We start from the raw sequence: 22533 nt of genomic DNA, 5'->3' as shown, positions 1-22533 counted from the left end.
GTTTGTATCTCAGTGACCTTAGTCAAGTAGTTTGTCTTTGATATTTTTAAGGTAAATTTTAACCATTAAAAAATTTTATTGTTGATTTACACATAACATTATATTAGTTTCAGGTATATAACATAATGATTAGATATTTGTAGGTGACTTTGTTCTTAATGTGTAAAATGAAAATATTAATTTCTTCTAAGTACAATTGTTTATAGTCTCATTACCTTCTTTCCAATATTTATTTATGTTTTTTTTATTTTCCCTTTTTCTTATTTATGTGTACCAGAAAATAAAAAGCCTGAGTTTTGATATAACTTGTTTAGAATCAAATTGTTACTGACTCTGAATGTTCTCCTTGTTCCTATGAGACTTGAGTCAGAGTGCTCATACAAATGAGTAGAGATTACAGTAACTTGAGATAGGCACTAGAACATCAACTGTCTCAGCCCAGACCCATTCCCTATATCTATATTTTGTCTGGAGGCTAGGGGAGGCATTTATAAAGAGGAAGGATAACTTATCATTTATGAAAATCTGCTCTATCTTGGGAGTTACATAGGCAACACAAGTATCAGAGTATTCTTCAACAGCTGCGCAAACTGAGATAGTTAGGAAAGTTGTGAGGTGTATCTTTTCCTGAAATAGATCTTTATTTAGGGATGAGTGAAGAAAAAGAATGGGAAGGAGAAGGGGAACTGTCCCTCATATGTCAGAAGAAAATCTTTTTCCATGAAATAAGTTTATTAAGAACATCTATTTAATGATCTCAGTAAGAATCAAAAGAATACTGTTTGCATTAAAATAGAATACCATACTATAAAGAAAGTAAGGCCACTATAAACTGAACACAAAATAAACAAAAAAAAAGTCTTTAAAACTGAGAACATGGAAATAGAAATTAAACCATGCTGAAAGCAGTAAAAAGCATACTAATTATTACAGAAAATTGAAACAGTAAGACACAAAATAAACTTTTTTATTGCTCAGATTATTAGTAAATTAATAAAAAGACAAAAAATGAGAGAAGATAATGGCTATAGAGGATAGATTATGGTTAGCCCACCTTCAACTAATTATTAGTTTCTAAAGAAGAAAACAATAGGAAATAATTAAGGATATAATAGAATAATTTAGGAATACAAATTGGGAAAATTGAATTTCTCAACAAATTAAGAAAGTGAATTGGAAAAATCACGATTTCAAGATATTTTCGTTAATATATTACAGTTTCTATGTCAAGAAGCAAGTACATTTAACTAGTAAGAAGAGATACATGGGAAGTTTTCACTTCAAAGAAATTAAACTTATATTATATTCAAATGTCTACTCTGAAACCATAACTTCCAGAAGACAATGAAACAAAATCCACAAATCGTTTTTTTCTGTTTACTTTATTTTTTATTTAAATCCAAGGTAGTTAACATATAGTATAATAATGGTTTCAGGAGTGGAATTTAGTGATTCATCACTTAATATAACACCTGGTGCTTACCCTAACAAGTGTCCTCTTTAATGCATGTCACCCATTTAGCCCATCCCCCCACCCAACACTCCTCCAGCAACCCTTAGTTTGTTCTCTGTATTTAAGAGTCTCTTATGGTTTGCCTCCATCTCCGTTTGTATTTTAATTTTCCTTCCCTTCCTGTGTTCATGTGTTTTGTTTCTTAAATTCTACATATGAGTGAAATCATAAATATTTATCTGACTTATTTCACTTAGTGTAATGTATTGTAGTTCCATCCACGATACTGCAAATGGTAAGATTTCATTCTTTTTCATCACCAAGTAATATTCCAGTGTGTGTGTGTGTGTGTGTGTGTGTCTGGGTGTGTATACACACACACACAGATACCACATCTTCTTTACCTATTTGTCAGTCGATGGACATTGGGCTCTTTCCATAATCTGGCTATTGTCAATAGTGCTGCTGTAAACACTGGGGTGTATGTGCCCCTTCAAATCAGCATTTTTGTATCCTTTGGGTAAATACCTAGTAGTGCAATTGCTGGGTCGTAGGGTAGTTCTATTTTTAATTTTTTGAGGAAACTCCATACTGTTTTCCAGAGTGGCTGTGCCAGTTTGCATTCCCACCAGCAGTGCAAAAGTGTTCCCCTTTCCCTGCATCCTCACCAACATCTGTTGTTTCCTGAGTTTTTAATTTTAGCCATTCTGACAGGTTTGAGATGGTATCTCCTTGTGGTTTTGATTTGTATTTCCCTGATGATGAGTGATGTTGAGCATCTTTTCATGTGTCCATTAACCATCTGGATGTCTTCTTAGGAGAAGTGTCTGTTCATGTCTTTTGCCCATTTCTTCACTGGATTATTTTGTTTTTGGGTGCTGAGATTGATAAGTTCTTTATAGATTTTGGATACTAACCCCTTATCTGATATGTCATTTGCAAATATCATCTCCCATTCTGTTGGTTGCCTTTTAGTTTTGTTGATTGTTTGCTTTGCAGTGCAGAAGCTTTTTATCTTGATGAGGTCCCAAAGGTTTGTGTTTACTTTTGTTTCCCTTGCCTCTGGAGACACATCAAGAAGTTGCTGCAACCTAGGTCAAAGAGTTTACTTCCTGTTTTCTCCTCTAGGATTTTGATCATTTCCTGCCCCACATTCAGGTCTTTCATCCATTTTGAGTTTATTTTTGTGTATGATGTAAGAAAGTGGTCCAGGTTCATTTTTCTGCATGTCGCTGTCCAGTTTTTCCAGCACCGTTTGCTGAAGAGACTGTCTTTATTCCATTGGATATTCTTTCCTGCTTTGTCGAAGATGAGTTAGCCATATGTTTGTGGGTCCATTTCTGGGTTCTGTATTCTGTTCCATTGATCTATATATCTGTTTTTGTGCCAATACCATGCTGTCTTGATGATTACAGCTTTGTAATACAGCTTGAAGTCCCAAACTGTGATGCCTCCAGCTTTGGTTTTCTTTTTCAACATTACTTTGGCTATTTGGGGTCTTTTCTGGTTCCATACAAATTTCAGAACTGTTTGTTCTAGCTCTGTGAAGAATGCTGGTGTTATTTTGATAGGCATTGCATTGAATGTGTAGATTGCTTTATGTAGTATCTACATTTTAGCAATATTCCGATCCATGTGCATGGAATGTTTTTTCCATTTTGTTTGTGTCTTCTTCAATATCTTTCATAAGCTTGCTATAGTTTTCAGCATACAGATCATTTACCTCTGTGGTTATGTTTATTCCTAGGTATTTTATGGTTTGGGGTCCTATTGTAAATGGGATCGATTCCTTGATCTCTCTTTTTGCTGTTTCATTATTGGTGTATAGAAATGTAACCAGTTTCTGTATGTTGATTTTATACCCTGCTCCTTTGCTGAATTCATGTATCGGTTCTAGCATTTTTGGGGGGGAAGTCTTTCGGGTTTTCCCCATAGAGTATCATGTCATCTGAAGAGTGAAAGTTTGACTTCTTCCTTGCTGATTTGGATTCCTTTTTTTTTTTCTTTTTGTTGTCTGATTGAAAATCCATAAGAAGAGTAATGCCCCAAAATGTTTATACCTAAATTATCATTCATGTGTGAGAGCAACAAAAAGATATTTCTAAATCAGCAAGGTCACTAAAGTACCTTGTTGAAAAATGGATTTGAGTAAGTTTACTAAATAAATGAAGCAAAAGTTTCAAATTCTAGAATAGGAAACTTGTGGTAGCAAAGGGCTGGAGATGAAGAACAAAACCAGATGCTATGGTGTCTTAGTCCATTCACAGTACTATAACAAAAATACCCTAGTCTGGGGGGCTTAAACAACACACCTTTCTCACATTTCTGCAGGCTGGGCAGTCCAAGATAAGGGCACCTGCAGATTCGGTGTCTAGTGAGAGCCTGTTTCCTGATTTATAGAGGGTCTTCACATTGATGGAAGGGGTCAGGGAGTCTTCTGGGATCTCTTATAAGGACATTAATCCAATTTAAGAGGGCTCTGCCCTTATGGACCTAGTCATCTCTCAAAAAGGCTCCACTCCCAAAAACCATCACAGTGGGGGTTAGGTTTCAACATAAGAATTTAGGGGGAAGCACAAACACTGAACCTGTCCCAGATAGTGAAGAATAAAAAAATATGAGTGCTGTTTTTTAAATGAGGGTTGTTAAATAAATCAAATAGATAAATATCATTGGATAAATCAGAAAGATAATGCAAATATCATTGCATTTATATATTTCTTAAAGAGACAAGCTCAGTATCCCTAAATTAAATCACAAAGACTACCATTACTTTCCAGTGGCAGTTTTCCTCAGAAAACAAGGAATCCCTGTAACACAGTAATGAAATTCAAACTTTCACCTATCAATTAATAAACACAAATACACACACACACACACAAATACAGACTAAAAATACTCAAATGCTGGCAAAAATCTAATGAAATTGAATGGACGTACCTTACTGCTAATCATGTGCACTCATTAAACCTTTTTAAGTTTTAGGCAATTTCAAGACTCAAAAACATTAATGCTAATATTTTTGTAGTATTTATAGTATGCTGCAGGTACTATTTCAAGTGCTAAATATAAGCTAATCATTTGGTCCTCATAACAACCTTGGAAAATACGTATTGATACCATCATGTCCATTTTACAGATGAGGAAACTAAAGCCTAAAGAGGTTAGTTGACTTTCCCAAAGTGACACAGATGGAAAGATTTAAGGTAGGATTTAACTCAAGCAGTCTGGCTCTAGAGTCTATATTCCTAAACTATCTTGGGAATCTGGTCTAAAATAAATTATAAAATACAACAGAAAGTATTTAGAGTAGCATTATGTATAATAGTGAAAAACAGAAAATAATAGGGTGATGCTTCAGTAAATTATGGTGCAATTACAGGATGAAATATTTATTATTCATAGTTACTGTTTCAAATTATATCTGATTATATAATTTAGAAATAAGTGATATTTATAAATATACATAAAATATGTTCCAATGTTAAAAGTAAGATTCTAAATAATAATGTTAAGTAAAAACCAGATTAAAAATATTATAAACATAACAAATCATCACTGTTGAAACTTTGAAAAAAAATATTCTATATGAATATTTATTGTGTTTGCTTGGTAAGGTAACAGCTGATTTTTTTTAATTTCAAATATCTTCCCAATTTTCTTCAATTAGTTTGTATTGCTTTTATAATGGAAAATTATACAAGTATATATTCTATTATATTCATAATTCTGATAGTTTTAAATGGATAATTTTATGATACACCTGCTAGATTTCTTGATGTTCACTGTTTTTATCTTTGAAACAGGATTTTTTTAATGCTTAAAATTCAAAAGCAGTAGACTCTGAAGACCAAAAGACTTGTTAGAAAAAAGTTGGTTGGTTGGTTGGTTGCAGTGGTATACGGAGATGTCTGTTAATATGAAACGTGAGAAGGAGCAAAAGGAAATGACAACTTGGGTTTCCTTTAATTTGTCATTAAGTATAATGGAACTGATGGCACAGTGCAGCCATAAAGGACAGAAAGGAAATGCAGATCATATGTGCACTATGTATCTGCGTGATTGTTGTCTAATGATAAGCAGTAAGGTATTTCCCCTTTGTTGATCTGGTATTTCCCTCTCAGTTAGGCCTTGGCCCTGATTACACATTCTCTGATAGGTTGAAGCCCATCTGTTTTTGCTCTGCACAGATGCTTGTTTTGTACACAGTAAATCAGTTATAAGGAATCTGGAGTTCTCTTGAGTTCCATACCCTACTTTCTCCTCACTCCCACCTTTCACTACAGTGTTTGAATGTGGAGAGAGGAGCATTCCTGAGAAGCTATTTTAGACCCTGTGCTTCAGCAGACTTAAACTGTGCTTGTCATAGCCCTGCTGCTCTTGTTGATGAGCCTGGAACACTTGCCAGCTTTGATAAACTCATGGAAATCTCAGACCAGGCAAGATCATTAAGTTACATTGTTTAAATCAGATTATACTGAGCTCAAATGCACCTTTTACATTGACCAACTGTGTGGTCTTGTGTATGGCACTTGCTTTGTAGTGGCATTTTATCCCCTATTGCTTTCATAAAAATAATGGGAAGAATAAACACAGTGAATGCCTACTTTATTATGTTAGTGTTAAGATTATCTTTTTTTTATACAGTACTTTACAGTTTATAGGAAGGAAATTCTCATGAATGCTCTCTTCTCTCTTTTCTCTTTTCCCTCTAAGCTATTTTTTTTCTTTACTAATTTAGGTTTGATCATGAATTAGGCTTATTTTGGCATGTTAACTAATTGTTTTATTTCATAAATATTCTGTGTAATTTTTTTCTGTCTTTGCATGTATGAGTTCTTCACTCCTAAACTCCATCTGAACTGAAAGTATTATGCCTTCTCTGATATCTAGTCTTGAGATGGCTAAAACTACACAGAAGCAACAGATCCAAGGGAAGAGCTTGGAGGGGAAAATAAAGAGCTCATTTGAGATTTTTCCCCACTATCTATGTCATATCATTTTTGTAAGCATAGCTTTCTTAAGATTTTGTCAAACCTTGAGGATATAGGTACCAGGTAGCAGAATGCCCTATAATAAAATAAAAATGATATTAATATTTTATCTTTAGAGATTTCTTGAAAATAGTGGCACTCAAATGACACCATAAAAATAATTTTACATTGGTTTTCAAAAGGTCCCTAATGCTTTGAAAAGGCAGCTTTGGTAATTATAGCTAGAATCTTCTCTTAAAGCTGTGGTTTGGAGCCATTGCAAATGGAGGGGGTTTTGTTTTGTTTTGTTTTGTTTTTTTGCATGGTTGACATTTTGGTTATAACGGTAGCATTTGGACATGCAAATTTTGAGCCATCTCATTAAAACATGAATTCTAACAGTTTTATAGATGAAAAGAATTAAGATATTTCTTTGTTGTCACAGTTAATGTGACCCTTCTGTCTTGGCCCCCTTCACTGTCATTTTTGTGGTCACCCTGAAGATACATGCTAACACTATTACTGAAATAGGCATTGATTTCTTGAGTGTTCTATTAGATTATCTTCAGGTTTTGACATTTTGATGGTTAATTTCCTTATAAATTATTTTAACTGTAACTTCCACATTCAATGTTTTAAGGAGGAAAGAAGAAATCAGATAGAATATCATGGAGGTAAAAAAAATCTTTGTCTTTTCTGAAACAAAAAGAAAATATGTGTATACACTAAAGGGAATGTGGCCATACATAACAAATTAAGATAATCTGTTTTTAATATGTTTTATTATGATCTGCGTAGACAGTATGTACATCAGTATATTTATATGGTTGTTCTTGCTAACAATACATTTGCTGATCACATTATACATTATAAAATGCTTACACAGACTGGGTGTGCAATTGTTCTCAGAGAATATTTGTTTTTGTTGAGGAGTCAAGTGAAACAAGAGTTATGTAGTAGAAAGAGTATCAATTTGAGAGTTAAAGAGATTTGGTGTCCTGACCTCATTCTGGCACTTACTAGCTGTGAAGAAACTAAATTAGCCTTTCTCATTAAGTTGGGTTATAGGAGTAAGATCTAAATGCCATAATTCTTTGGTGATAATTCAGAAAATCAGTAGAAAACATTATGGTCACATGAAGTGATAAATTGAAGGGCTATCTTCATCTGAGACCATTCTTTTTATGATCAAAGACACTATGGATGTTTTTGACACTATGAATTTTTTTTAACTACAGTTACAGTCACTGTAAATATCAAGATATCTTCATCAAGGCAATGGGATCAGTCTGGAGGCAGAAATCAAACTATAACTTAAACAACAGAAGCTTAATCTAAATAATTATTAAGCTATCATAGAAAAGTACCTATGTAAAGACACTGTAAAGCTTTCCCTAGAATGAAGGAAGGTGGTATATACAATGAAGGACAGCTGATAGGCAAACACCCTCCCACCAGGCTGAGGTGGATCAGAACTCATTAGAGCCAGAGGGTTGCCTAAGCCAGAGCTGGCCCACAGTTTCCAGGCAAGCAAGAAACAGCCTTCTAGGATATAGGCAACTGTTGCTGGTAGGAGACTCATAGAGAGAGTGGAGTGCTGCTGTGGGTATGAGGCTGAGAGGGCCCCAGGATGATGGTCACTGAGCCCAGGCTGAGACTTTGAGTTCACTGAGGGACTGCATGATCATGGCACCACTGGGTGTTGTCACACACATCCATCACTGATGGACCATGCCGCAGGAACAAGACCAAGCAAAAATGCAGCACAAGGGAACCTGAAAGAGAAGCCTCATTCCCCTTGTCACATTTCTTTGGTGCCCTCTACTGATAAAAGCTTAACATAATGCTTGGTGTAAAGCAGAAATTCTTGACAAGTCCCAGCCATTATCACAGAGCAAGCACTGAAGGGTGAATTTGGAACTGAGAGCCAGTAAAGTCATAACTGGCACAGTGCAATTAGTTCTTCCCTCCAAAAAAAACCACATATGGCAATTTTGAATTTCTCAGCTGTAAGTGAAGACATTACCCTCCAAGTCTCTGCTATTTTTCAATATTTGCCCATAAACTAACACTCTCTCTCTCTCTCTCTCTTTCTCTCTTTCTCTCTTTCTCTCTCTGTGTGTGTATGTATACCTATACCATATGTGTGTCTATATATATATATATGTATATATATATATATATACACACACATACATACACACACACACACACACACACACACACACACACACACACAGTGCCTGGATTTTCCAGCATTTCATTTAATTATAATGAACTCCTTCAGTCTTGCTATTTGACTCTAAAGTAAAAGGGCATCCTCTTCCTAATAACCCACTTCTTAGTTGAGCCACTTGCATGTCCAGACCCTTGTTAATTTTGAGCCTGGAAATTTTCACCCTAATGAGTGTTCTCTCAACTATCTGGGGACCCACTGCAAGCCTGTCTGGCTCTATTTCTCGCCCCTGAGAGAGCAGGCAAATACAATGGAGATTTTCCTAGATTAAATACTGGTTTCCAGCTGACTGTTTTCCTGTCAGAAACCAGAGGAGAGTGGAGTGTCTTGTGTCAACTTTAATTCAGACCAGGATGCTTCAGAGATGCAGTTGGAAATAATTTGGAAGTGTCATGGGTCTACTTCTTGCTCATCAAAGCAGGTACACATTTGGGACTGATGTTCTCTCACTGTTTGGTACTGACCTCATCCTTCATAGCCTCATCATTCATGAATGATGGTTGTTTTAAAGTGTTATTGCCTCTTTTCCATTATCAGGAACACAAGGACAACATGTTTAATGTAAGTGACATTAAGGACAAAGCCAAATAGATTACCTGAAACACCAGGTTGTGAAATCCTTGAATGTAATAGTGGGCATTTGAATCATTAGCAGATACTCAGTGATTGTTGAATGAATGAATGGCTGTATGAAGAGTGGTGGTGGTTTCTTTTCATTCTGTTAGTTGTTTTGTTGTGTTTTTCTCCCCACCATCAGAATTTGAAACCTAAAGGAATTGCAGAGCTTTCTAGGCCTTGTTGGAACAAAGTTCATATTACCTTTATTTATTTGCTCCTACAGTTGTATTCTGAAGCTATTTGAAACTCTTAATCTTCACTGTATATAGGTATGATTTTTTACATTGGGTTAAAATTGAAATTTCATTCTATTTGTTTTTTAGGGTTAAAAGATTGTTTCTCATTCAATTCTGTTTACTCATATGAGCAAGAAATTCTTCCTGGGTTGGGGAATATTTACATAGAATAATGCTTTTGAATATCAATTTAAATTCTGTTTGTGGATTTTACTCTTTCAAAGTTACCTCTGATTCTTTACTCCTTGTATCTTATTAGGGAGCCATCATAATTAGAACTACAAAATTGTTAGCTCAACAGAGATATAGGAAGTATTAAGATACTTAGAATACTATATTTCTGAATGAGGCTTATATCATTTAGAGTTCTCACTATTAATATTAGAATAAATGTATACTATTTTGTAAAAACAAAACCTCTCATTCACAAAATACAATGCAGATGTCATCCTAAATTGTCACAGGATTACATGATTTGTAATACTGAATTATACTAATAGACAAACCAAAGTAAAAACATGTTCTGTCCTCCAGACTATTTTAATTACAATATCAGTTATATTAATACTTTTACTGTGTATACACTATCAAAATAAAACTTTTGTTGGGACACCTGGGTGGCTCAGTCAGTTAAGCATCTGACTTTTAATTTCAGCTCAGGTCATGATCTCATGGTTCCTGAAATCGAGTCCCTCACTAGGCTCAGTGCTAACAGTGTGAAACCTGCTTGAGATTCTCTCTCTTCCTCTCTCTCTGCTCCTCCCCTGCTCGTGGTCTCTCTATGTCTCAAAATAAATAAAATAAAAAGTTCATAAAAAATAAAAAATAAAAATTTTGCTACTATTTTCCATTTTATTGATAATAAACCTGAATCATTTAAGCTATTCTTAAATCGTAGCTTTTACATCAATGTTGCCATTTTAAAATGTATATGCATCTGTTTGTTGTTTCCTCATTTTATCTTTGTTTTATATTCTTGTCCCTTGTATATATGTATATACCTGAAAAGTTTCTAGAAATGTCCTTTTGTAAAATATTTTTTTGGGGGGTGGTAGAATCTCTTGTTAAGCTCATGAGCCTGAAGTTCTTTCTTAATTGAAATGAATTTCTGATTTTTTAACCTAAAGATAGTTCCATTCATTTCCTCCAATACATTCAGAATAACTGACTCCAGCACTTCACTTATCTAGAAAAACAAATAAAAATACTTGAAATAGTTCAATCATGTCTGAGTATGTTCTGATGGTAACTAATATAGGAAAGACTTCTTTCCTTTCCCTTAGCTTTTCACTATTGTTTGTACTTAGAATACTTTTTGTGTTCCCTTTGTAAAACATAATCACTGAAACTTTACATAGTAATCTAAAAACTATTTGATAAATTCAGTGATAATGAAATAATGCTGTTATTATTAGTTAATATGTTAATGTAAGGGTGCTGTTTTTTTCAATCTCCACAGTGACTAAAATGTTGCTTTTACAACTATTTTAAAACCATTAATTTTATACTAAACCTGCTGTGTTCAGGTGTTTTTTCCATTTTGAACTTTTAGATTTGGGTGAACCAGATGTGTGTGTGTGTGTGTGTGTGTGTGTGTGTGTGTGTGTGTGTGTAAATGTATATAAAATATAGGATGTATATAGAACGGAATATGAAAACTTCCCATTTCACTCTGAGAACATGCTCTATTAATTCATAGTTGAAATTAATATGAACAGTTGGAGAGAAAAAAGTCACAGCACCATTACTTCTAGCCCATGACCCTCTTTTGTTTTAAAAGGTTCTTAAGTCCTAGCTAGCCCTGTCACCTGCTATTTAGTCACTATTTTTTGTTACCATCATGGGTAGCTCATAACAGAATCCACAAGGTCAGTTATAATATTCATTGCTATCTTAAGTTTCCCTTTAACTTTATTAAAGGCATATTATTTACTAGGTTTAATTTTAGGTTCAAATTTTCTTTCTGTTTTTAGAACTAAAGATAAATAGAATTAAAAATTCTTTGGTATGAATGTTGCAGAAATACCAGAAGAATCCCCTTTATACAGGTGGTTACCAAGTCTTCTTCTAGCTAGGATAGAGTTGTTCTGCTGCTGCAAATATGGCTTTACATTTTCCCAGAGAGCTGTGTCTTTCACACTCTCAGATCTACTATTCCTTATCTAAATGGCATTCTAGATTGCAAGAATGTTTGCAGAATTGCCTTGTATTTCATTATAGTATATAGTTTAAAGGTACTATATAACATCCATTTAATACAGACATAGGATTAAGCAATATAAAAAGAAATTGATCAAAAACAAGTTCCAACTTAGGGATTGAAATGAGAGATGTTAAGCATAACGGTTAAGAATTCAAGTCCTTTTTCTTCCAAGGCAATGGACCTTGATCTGTTTATTTAGCCTTGCTTTCTCCTCTGCTATGCTGGCTATAATAATATCTACTTCAGGAAGTTGTTATAAGGATAAATGAGATAATGAATATGAAGTATAATTGACCCTTGGACAATTCACCAAACTGCTATGCAGTTAAAAAAAAATCCATGTATAACTTTTGACTCCACAAAACCTTAAGTACTTAATAGCCTACTGTTGACCAGAAGCCTTACCTATAAGACAGTTGATTAACACATATTTCGTATGTTTTATGTATTTATAGTATATTCTTATAATAAATTAAGCTAGAGAAAAGAACATGTCATTAAGGAAATCCTAAGGAAGAGAGAATACATTTACAGGACTGTACTATAAAAATTCTGTGTATAAGTGGGCCCACGCAGTTCAAACCCATGTCATTCAAATGTCATCTATTTAGCATTGTGCCAGATATGCTATAGGTGCTCTGTAATATTGATGTTCACTTATAATAATAAAAGATGTATTTTTCTTGCTATCTTATAATTTTCTTTTTCTAGAAATTAGGTAACAGTAGATAATGCTGTGTTTTAAAATGTTAACAACATAATATCTCGTGATTTTACTGAATGAGCAAATTTGCTTTTTACAAGAATGTGTCAAATAACTTCCCTGGAACTTTGCCTAGTACTTTTAATGTGGTTTCCCGCAGTGGCTTGATGTATGATGTAGTAATGAGTGTAGAATTAGCATATAAAACCAGGCTTTATACCCCTTCTAATTGGCTTATTAAGTCAAGTGCCAAATACTATAATATAAAGGTTCTAGTACATTATCTCTAAAACAGGCAGCAAGGTTCTAGTGGAGTTTCTTTTCTAAGTCTTTTTATTATTTTTTTCAGGATCTTTAATCTGTTAAATCCTGATGGCTTTTCTGGTAAAGTCATTGTTTTACTCATCTTTTGTATTCCAGCAGACCTTGCACATAGCAAGTATTTGGCAAACAAAATTACTCAAGAAGAGGAATCTGAGAAAATGATTTGCAACTTAATACGGTGGATTTAATTGGTATTTTCTTTTTTGTAAACATGTCTACAGTCTAGTATTTCTGCCTTTCCTTCTTCTACCCCACTTCTAAGTGCTTCCAGTGCCTGAATTGGAGAGCTGCTATTGCTCATTACCAGTGTGTCGTATGAGACCCTGAATGTTGTCATGTACACGTTGAGCCATTTAAATATGTCCATTACTTTCCTATTTATTTATGCATTGGACTTTTAAAATAATTCAATTTGTAGAAACGACAAAGGTTTCTTTTTAGTGTACTGATTTAGTACTGATTTAGATTATATCTCCTTTACATTATCATGCAATCCAAGTATCCTATTTAGAAATGCTTAAGAATTAACAATATTATCAACCCCTTCAGATAAAGAGAAAATAAGAATGAAAATGTAGCCATACATAGGAGGAAAGGAATAGCTAAAAGATATAAATCTGCCCAAAAGTGTTTTCTTTCCTGTAAACATCAACAATTTGAAATGCAGCCAGTTTTTGTATGTTGAGTGCTGCCATTCTGTCCTTTCCCCCATGGCTGCTGATGAGTATTTTCAAGAGGAATTAAAACGCGCACGCACACACACAACTAGGGTGCCAAGATGTGCTACAAACATGTGAGATCTAGTGCAAAATGAAAATGTCAAGTCCCTTGTTCAGGAACAATGGAGAATTCCAAGACCTCAACAGCAGAGCATAATGCTAAGTACAGGCCCCTATGCAATTGCACAGATCAAATACATCAGGCCCTGTAGAATTCCCAATTTCTAAGAAGTGGTCTTCCTCTTGGCACTATGCTTAGCAGCTTTTCAGGGTAAATACCTTCATTGTATCTGAGCATTGAGATTTGAACATCAGAAAGAGTAAAGAGATGTGAACTCTCCCATTATGGCCATGCAGTGTGATCATTGGTCATTGTAAAATGGTCAACAAGGCCATGTAATGAAGAATAATGAGATTATTCATCTCATGAGTAAAGATTAAGCCCTCTGAGGGTAGAGAAAGCAACAGGGGAAAAATAAGCATTTATATAGTGTCTTGTTTGGATTGGAGCCATATTAGGCTCTTTCTTTATACCTTAATCTGATTTGTCATATAGAGCAATTTTTATCACCCCATTTTCTACATGAGGAAATTGAGCCTCAAGGATATAAAATAACTTGCTCACAGTTACACAGCAAGTAACTGGCACTGTGATGATCACCCACATCTATCTTTATATCAAGCCCATGTTCTTTCCATGGGTATTGGTATCTTACCAGCTAATGTCTCACTTTGGAGGCTGATAGCTTCAATAAAAGTGCAACCTTGAGAAGTAGATGGAAAAAGGAGTGAAATTACACGGGAAATTTAGTTTGGCAGTTTGTTTGGTGTGAGGAAGCTGAACCCAGTGCAGAATGAGAGGCCACGGGCCATGTACAAAGAGTGTAGCAAATAAGAAGAGAGTCATTATTATCTTGACCAGACAAAGAGAACTGTCTCCCTTACAATTGAGTAATGTAGTGGTCACAGAACAAATGTAACATGTTGGAAATGGACAGAAAATGACACCTTGATTGCTGAAAAATAATAGCTCTTCCTACAATAAAGGTAAATAATAATAATAATAATAATAATAATAATAAACCAAATGATGGACACCTGGTTCCAGTAAGCACAGTGAGAGTCTGAAGCTTCTAAGGGCTAGCATATTTGAGGAAGTATACTCCAAGCGTCATTCACTTATGTTCCACTCTTCATGATTTTACCATGTCTCACTCTAACATATTTATATCTGTTCTATAGCAGCATGAATAGATTTATCCTAACCTAAAGTATTAGCTCTCTGTCCTCAGTCAAGCCACTCTACTAAGTGCTAAAACTCCTTTGTTCCTCAGTTTATTCAGCTCGTATTTACTGAGTACCTTATATGTTGTAAGATCTCTCTACCTGTTGTGGAGGTGTGGGGAAGGGGGAGGAAGAGAAGTCAGAGATGAGTAGGACATGGCTTCTGCCTCAAAGGATTCAGAATGAAGCAATTTTAGAATTTATGCAATTTTAGACTTCATAGAATGCTGAGAAACCAGTATTGAAGAAGTGGCAAACTTTACCTGAACGACATAGGAAATTTATAGAAAGGTAACCTTGAACAGTAAAGTATGTACAAATAAGTAGGAGAAGTTCACTGAGCAGACTTGGAACATTCATCTTCTTGGTCGTTTACTGGATTGTTTTTAAACTTTTCTGATCATATCATGGGTGGTTTTGAAATTATTGAGTTTAGTTACATCCAGAGGTTGTTATCAAGAAGTTGTGTGGTTATTAAGATTATTTAGGAATAATGATTTGATTTTAGGTCTGATGAATCAAACAAGAGAAACAAAACCATAACTTTCTTGTATTTTGATCTTTAGTTCTTGTATCCATAATTTAGAATATAGGTGTGTTGTGTATGTATTATGTTTTTTTCACCTGAATACCTATTTTATGCAGATTTTATAGAAAAAAAAGTCACCTGCTTATGCTTCTTTAATTTTTTCTTGTAAGAAAGTTATAACAAAAAGTGATTCACGTGTTACATACAACATGTGTTCATCCTAATTTTTTTTTCAGTGTAAAACTCTTTCTGGAGTCTGTGACCACATCATATCCCTGTCATCAGATCCTCTGGTTTCACAGTCTGCCCACCTAGAAGTGATTCAGCTGGCAAACATCAAACCAAGTGAAGGGCTGGTAAGAGCTACCATGTTTATCAAAGCCACCATCCATCATTGGATAGCTAATGATGTAGGCAAAGTAGCCTCCAAATATGGGAATCCATAAATTCTAACAAACTTAGAATATTTTGGTATTTTTTTTTCCAGAGGTAAATTAAAGTAGTGGGAGTTTGTTGTGAAAAGAAGTTTTATGAAGATAAGTGAAAATGAAAAGGAATTTAAAATGGCAATTTCGGGGCGCCTGGATGGCGCAGTCGGTTAAGCGTCCGACTTCAGCCAGGTCACGATCTCGCGGTCCGTGAGTTCGAGCCCCGCGTCAGGCTCTGGGCTGATGGCTCGGAGCCTGGAGCCTGTTTCCGATTCTGTGTCTCCCTCTCTCTCTGCCCCTCCCCCGTTCATGCTCTGTCTCTCTCTGTCCCAAAAATAAATAAAAAAAAAAAAAAAGTTGAAAAAAAAAATTTAAAAAAAATAAATAAAATAAAATGGCAATTTCTAAATTATCCTGTGATAAATTATTTTTTATTACATTCTTTCACTCCCCCCCACCAAAGTTCCTTAGGTTTAAAGGAAGTTTAACAGTTTTATACTAAGAACTACATTGTTACCTGCCCATGCCAGTAGGTGTTTTGTTTGTTTTGCTTTGTTTTGTTCTGGTTTTAATAGGACTCTTTTCTCTTAGGTTGTATAAGCTAAGCAAACCCAATATTGTTTATAACTCACATCCATTCTTTCTTAAAAGAGTGAGTAAGCAGGTGGATTTTGCCAAAACTAGGCTGACATCTAGAGATATATTTTTTTATTATGAAATAATAATCATCTTCTATATTTTATTCACTTGATTAAAAATTATATTGGTTCTAAATTTAACCCAGAGGTTAAATTTCTTTAATGGGCCTCTAGAAATAAAGCATATAAAATTAATATTAATGAGAGAGACAAAAAACAGGAAACTGACTGGAGAACATCTTACCCCCTACACAATTGTAAATTATTAGTTTGGTGCTCCAGTGTTTCTCCTTTCTCCTTGCAGATGAATTTTCATAGGATATAATTATTGATATTTAGAAAATAGAAGTCTTGGAAATAATATAATTCAAGTAATATATTCTTAAAGATCCATAAGCAAGTTTAACTTTTTATGTGGCTTTTATTTAATGCATAATAGTGATTTTTCACTGTGAAGCCATCTATATTATAGAGTGACTTTCCTCCTGATATTTGGCAAATTACTTTTTGATAACTATAGTTTCTCCTGCTTTTGTACCTTTTATCAGTGTTTTCCTAGGAAGATGGAAATCAGTATATCAGAAAGCCAGCAAGTATACCATCATCATAGCCTATAAGTATAGTATCTAAATTTAATTAGTTTTAAGAGTTTATTTTTAATATTTATAAATTTATTTGAAGTAATATTTATGATTTTAAATTCTTACTGTTCCCTTTGGCTATCTTTACACAGTCCAGTTTCATTTAAAGCATCTTTCAACCTGTAGTATTGAAGATTTTCCTTTTTATGTTTCCCTTTTTAGTAGTTATATTTCTTTAAGTTTATTTATTTTGAAAGAGAGAGAGAGAGAGCAGGGAAGGGGCAGCGAGAAAGAATTCCAAGCAGGCTCTGCACTGTCAGCACAGGGCCCGATGTAAGGCTCAAACTCACAAGCTGTGAGATCACCACCTGAGCCAAAACCAAGAGTTGGACGCTAAACCAACTGAGCCACCCAGGCAGCCCGTTTTTCAGTAGTTATAAAGAAAGGAAGCTCTCTCAGCATGATTTGTGGAGTGGGAGATTAGGAATTAGTATATATTCTTTTAGACTAGGAGTCAGGACACCTAGTTACAAATCACTTACATAAAATATAGCCGTGAGTGTTATCTTGAGGAGGTGGAGGAGTAAATTTAACCTCCTTGGCCTTGCTATTTTCATGCATAGAATGTTGGAGGAAGAAAGGGAGGGTGGACTAGATCATCTTTAAAGCTCCCTTTAGCTCTATGAGCCTGTGGTTCTAAGGACAGTATTTGGAGAAAAGAGCCTGATTTTTCCCCCCACCAATTTCCCCTGAAATCATGGGGGAAAGTAACCTTGTGAAGTGAGTCAACACAGTGCTAATTAATGGACGTTATGAAATCTTGATTTTTTAAAAATTTTTTAATGTTTATTTTTTTCCGAGAGAGAGAGCGAGCGAGTGAGCAAACAGGTGAGGATCAGAGAGAGAAGGAGACACAGAATCTGAAGCAGGCTCCAGGCTCTGAGCCATCCACCCAGAGCCTAATGTGAGGTCGAACTCACTAACCATGAGATCATGACCTGAGCTGAAGTCGGACGCTTAACTGACTGAGCCACCCAGGTGCCCCAAAATCTTGATTTGTTTTAATGGAAGGTATAGCCCTGGACAGGTCTTTTATTTTTTAAATTTGAAAGAGGTAGATATGGGTCTCCTCTTTGGAACAGTCATAAACTTAAAATGCTAACAACCAGATTCAGTTAGTCTGAGAAAGACTGGAAGAGAAAAAAAAAACGAGTGTTTACCATTTGCCAAGTATTTTCTCACAACTCTGTAGAGTAGGTACTTTCTTATTTTCCAAATGAGAAAATGGAATCACAGATCTTCACCAATTTGCCCTATATCACATAGGTAATAGAGCCAGGGTTTAAGTCCAGGTAAATCTCAATGAAGTACATGTTAGCAAAGCTTGTTCCATTATCCCACATTTAAAGCTGGAATTGCTTAACAGAAGTGTGAGAGAATTAGGAGGGTGACTTTATTTTTTTAAGTTTATTTATTTATTTTGAAAGCCAGATGGCAGGGCAAGGGGAGCGCCAGTAGGGGAGGGACAGAGAGAGGGAGAGGGACACACAAACCCTAAGATCATGACCTGAGCCAGAGTCAAGAGTCAGAGTCAGACGCTTAACCAACTGAGCCACCCAGGTGCCCCTCAGAGGGTGATTTTAAAACTGGAACCACCTAGGGAAATCATTATTAAAGGACAATTGGCAGCATTTCATTGGGAAAATATTTCCAAAGGAGGAAAAGAAAACCCCAAAATGTTGAATATTAGTAAAAAGTTAAGTAAAAACTATTTCTTGTGGTTCATATTAAAGAGATGCCTAAATATAAATTTTATATGATTCATTCAAGGTATCATTTTAAAAATCATTCACTGGGGCGCCTGGGTGGCTCAGTAGATTGAGCATCTGACTTTGGCTCAGGTCATGATCTCATGGTACATGGGTTTGAGTCACGTGTCGGGTTCTGTGCTGACAGCTCAGAGCCTAGAGCCCGGCCCGCTAAAGATTCTGTCTCCCTCTCTCTCTTTGCCCCTCCCCTGCTCGTACTCTCTCTCTCTCTCTCTCAAAACTAAATAAACATTAAAAATATTTTTTTTAATTTTTAAAAAAATCATTCACCACATAAACAAGTTTAGTCAGTTACATTTGAAATAAATAGATTTAAGAATTTTGGTAACATTTAGCATGTGCTTAGCCATAAGAAATGTCTAAAAGGTACATGAAGGAGAGAAATAGAAAGAGGTGGGAGAATACCAAGATTTAAAGAAGCTTAATTAGCTTACAACATCTGCAGAAGGTCTTCTGCCAGTTTCAAAACAACATCTTTCATAGGCAAAGGGTAACTGGTTGGTTCTTCCACTGATGAACTAGATAAATTGTTCATCAACTTTACACCTAATTAGTCAAATCCCCTAGGATTTCTTAGTTTTGAGCATCATAAGCATTATAAGAAATGATGGGAAACATACTTAGTTACGATTAAAACGTGAAACTAGCTTCTAAAATGTTTTTAAACAACGATTAGCAGAAAATTAAAGGAGGCAAAATGAGAACTATTGCAACATATCAAGACTAGATCAGAACCAAGAGAACTATTGCAACATATCAAGACTAGATCAGAACCAAGAGATGAGTTGAACAGAGAAGAAAGGGCTTGGGGGAGCCATCCTTGGGGAAACCATTTGGCCTCAGAGTGTCCTTTTGCTATTAGACACTTGGATTATCCTCAAATATGCCCTACTCCATTGACTTGACTGTGAGGTTGCTCTGGCTCCCATTGGTTGACATTTGGAGACCAAGTGAAGCCAATGTCACTTTGGCAAACTAAGCAGGAGAGAGGGAACTGTTCAAGTCAGCTCTGGAATTAATTAATTGGTTTTAAAAAAAGAAAAAAAGAATAAGGAAGAATGAAGGTTTTGATGAAATGAAAGACCAGATTTGTCTCTGTTCCAGAAATAGAGCCATTTGAATTACATGTCCTCCTACTGTTTGACCCTTAATGAAAGGTGAACAAATGATCAGATGTATTTCTGTGGACTCTTCATTATTTGGAAGATGATTAACTTGAAACTCATCCAAGCAACTTGCTTCTTTTACTTTCTTTGGGCACCTGACTTTTTTGGCCATTTTTCTCATTAATACTACCAAAGGGAGATAAAAACTATGAAGTCAGTTTTTATTATTAAAAGATGTTACAACAAATGGCGTATTAGGTTTGAAATGAAAATATTGCATAAAACAATATCTTCGTTCTTTGTGGCAGTTTTAAAATGTGCTTTATTTGTATCCTATTGCTTCCATGAAGTTGCTAGAATTAAACTCTGTATACATAACTAGATCCTTCTGTATTTAAGCATTTTAAAAATATTTTGGGGGGCACCTGGGTGGCTCAGTTAGTTAAGCTTCCATCTTCGGCTCAGGTCATGATCTCATGGTTCATGAGTTCAAACCCCGCACTTGGCTCTCTGCTGTCAACACAGAGCCTGCTTCAGATCCTATGTCCCCCTCTCTCTCTGCCCTTCCCCTGATTGTGTGCATTCTCTTTCTCTCAAAAATAAGGAAACATTGAAAAAATCATTAAAAATGAAAAATATATATTTTTATCCTTCTGAACAAATTAACTTTAATATAAACCGTGTAACAGTTATATATAATTAATGGTGAGATTTTCTTCCTATAAATAACAGATACCTGCTTTAGCTTATAATTGCCAGTTTTGAAGTTCCTAGTTTGTGTAATAATTGCTCAAAATTTTGTTTCCAGAGGCACAACTAGAGTATGTCCATGAATTTTTATTATCTGCATGACTGTACTGCCTTTTCTAAACATTTATCTTAGAATATTAGACTTTCTCTATGCCCTAACCATTAATGAAACTATTTAGAGCTCTTGTCAGACACCTTAATTTGTAATCAGTAATGAACAATATTGAAAGAAGTGTAGAGATAAATATAGTCAACTTCTGCTTACCATTTTCAGAAGAAAAGATGAATAAAATAAGTTTGTAAAATGCCCGTTAGTCTTTATAACCACATTGCACATTGTGCAGGTGGGCTAAAGAGGTCTTCAGAATACATGTTAAACAGTCAGTGGTTGAATTGAATATCTACAATTGCCAAATATTATGTTATAATAAAAGTGAAGGTGCACAACTCTTCTGTTAATAAATCGGTAAGTCAGGAGCCTACTGGTTGAGAATGTCGTCTGGAGTCAGACTGCCTAGGCTTGAAACCTGGCTTCATCACCTTGGACAGACTCCCTAGCTTCTCTGTACCTCAGTTTCCTTATCTCTAAAACAGAAATAATGATAGTTTATACCACATAGGCTATTGAGAAATGAATAGAAAACAATTAAAACAGTCCCTGGCACATGCTAACAAGTAGGTATTTGTGATGATTGTGATAGAGAATGATAAGTTATGACTGTTGTATGTCCAAGTAATATATATTATTTCTTTCACTGTCTTTTCCCACTTTATTCTATCACAATACTTCTATGTAAAAAACCTAAAACAAAATTTAGTGTTTAGCTCTTACAAATATACTTCAGATCCTTTATTAATCTGATGTAATTTTGTTAATGCCTAGAGAAAAATGATGGCAAGGATCTTGTCCTCTTTTAACTTCTATAATAACACCATTAGATATACCTTCCCATAAATAATGAGATAAATATTAACTTAAAAAGTGAGTATGGTATACACTTGCCACCAGTGTAAGGTTGAATATTACCATATGGTCATAGGCAACAACTACTAGCCAATTTCTTAATTAATTTCTAATTGCACTTCTGTTGAGGTTAGTTATTTATTTTAGATGAAGTAATGAACTTTCATTTAAGGAACTAGAGTTCACAGGTAAATACATACCTTTTAAATTATATTCATTTTGTTTCACATTAGTGATCCAGGCTCAGCCATTTTTGGAACAGATATCAACATTTTATTTTTTTTATTTTCTTAATGTTTATTTATTTTTGAGACAGAGAAAGACAGAGTGTGAGCAGGAGAGGGGCAGAGAGAAAGGGAGACACAGAATCTGAAGCAGGCTTCAGGCTCTGTGCTGACAGCTCAGAGCCTGACGCAGGGCTCAAACTTACAAACCGCAAGATCATGACCTGAGCTGAAGTTGGACACATAACTGACTGAGCCACACAGGCGCCCCTGAACATTTTAGGCAGAAGACATTACTGAAATGACTTCTTAATTCAAACCTACTCAGTGTTTTTTTAATGTTTGTTTATTTTGAGAGAGAGAGAGCACATGGAGTAAAGGGAGACAGAGAATCCCAAGCAGGCTTCCGCTGTCATTGCAGAGCCTGACATGGGGCTCAATCTCACAAATTGTGACATCATGGCCTGAGCCTAAATCAGGAGTCAGGCGCCTAACCAACTGAGCTACCCAGGCACCCCCAAACCTACCCAGTTTTTAATAGTACTATCCCATGAACTTTTCTTCTTCTTGTTTTTATTTCTTACTTATTTTCAATGGCAGTACATGTACATTCAGTTATCTAAATATACAATTAACCTAAAGGTATGAGAAATTAACATTATAGTAACTGTCTACATAAGTGCTAGAATAAGTGCTTTTCTGAAAAGATCTTGTTGGTTCTTTTTTTTTAATGTT

At 35.0% G+C, this 22533-nt stretch overlaps 1 protein-coding gene across 6 annotated transcripts in view; it reads left to right on the top strand.

The window, feature by feature from the left end:
* CNKSR2 (connector enhancer of kinase suppressor of Ras 2) overlaps positions 1 to 22533 on the top strand; it is a 302678-nt gene that overhangs the window by 130179 nt on the left and 149966 nt on the right. For all 6 annotated transcript variants that reach the window (XM_053891762.1, XM_053891765.1, XM_053891764.1 and 3 more), the window contains one exon: positions 15515 to 15634. In XM_053891762.1, the coding sequence (XP_053747737.1) occupies positions 15515 to 15634 (120 nt within the window). The remainder of the gene's footprint in view (positions 1 to 15514; positions 15635 to 22533) is intronic.

This window comes from Panthera pardus, unplaced genomic scaffold (genome assembly GCF_024362965.1).
Source record: "Panthera pardus isolate Hobbes unplaced genomic scaffold, ASM2436296v1 HiC_scaffold_27, whole genome shotgun sequence".
Classification (NCBI taxonomy): Eukaryota; Metazoa; Chordata; class Mammalia; order Carnivora; family Felidae; genus Panthera; species Panthera pardus.
The sequence above is the reverse complement of the archived record's forward strand: the minus strand, read 5'-3'. Positions and strand labels throughout refer to the sequence as shown.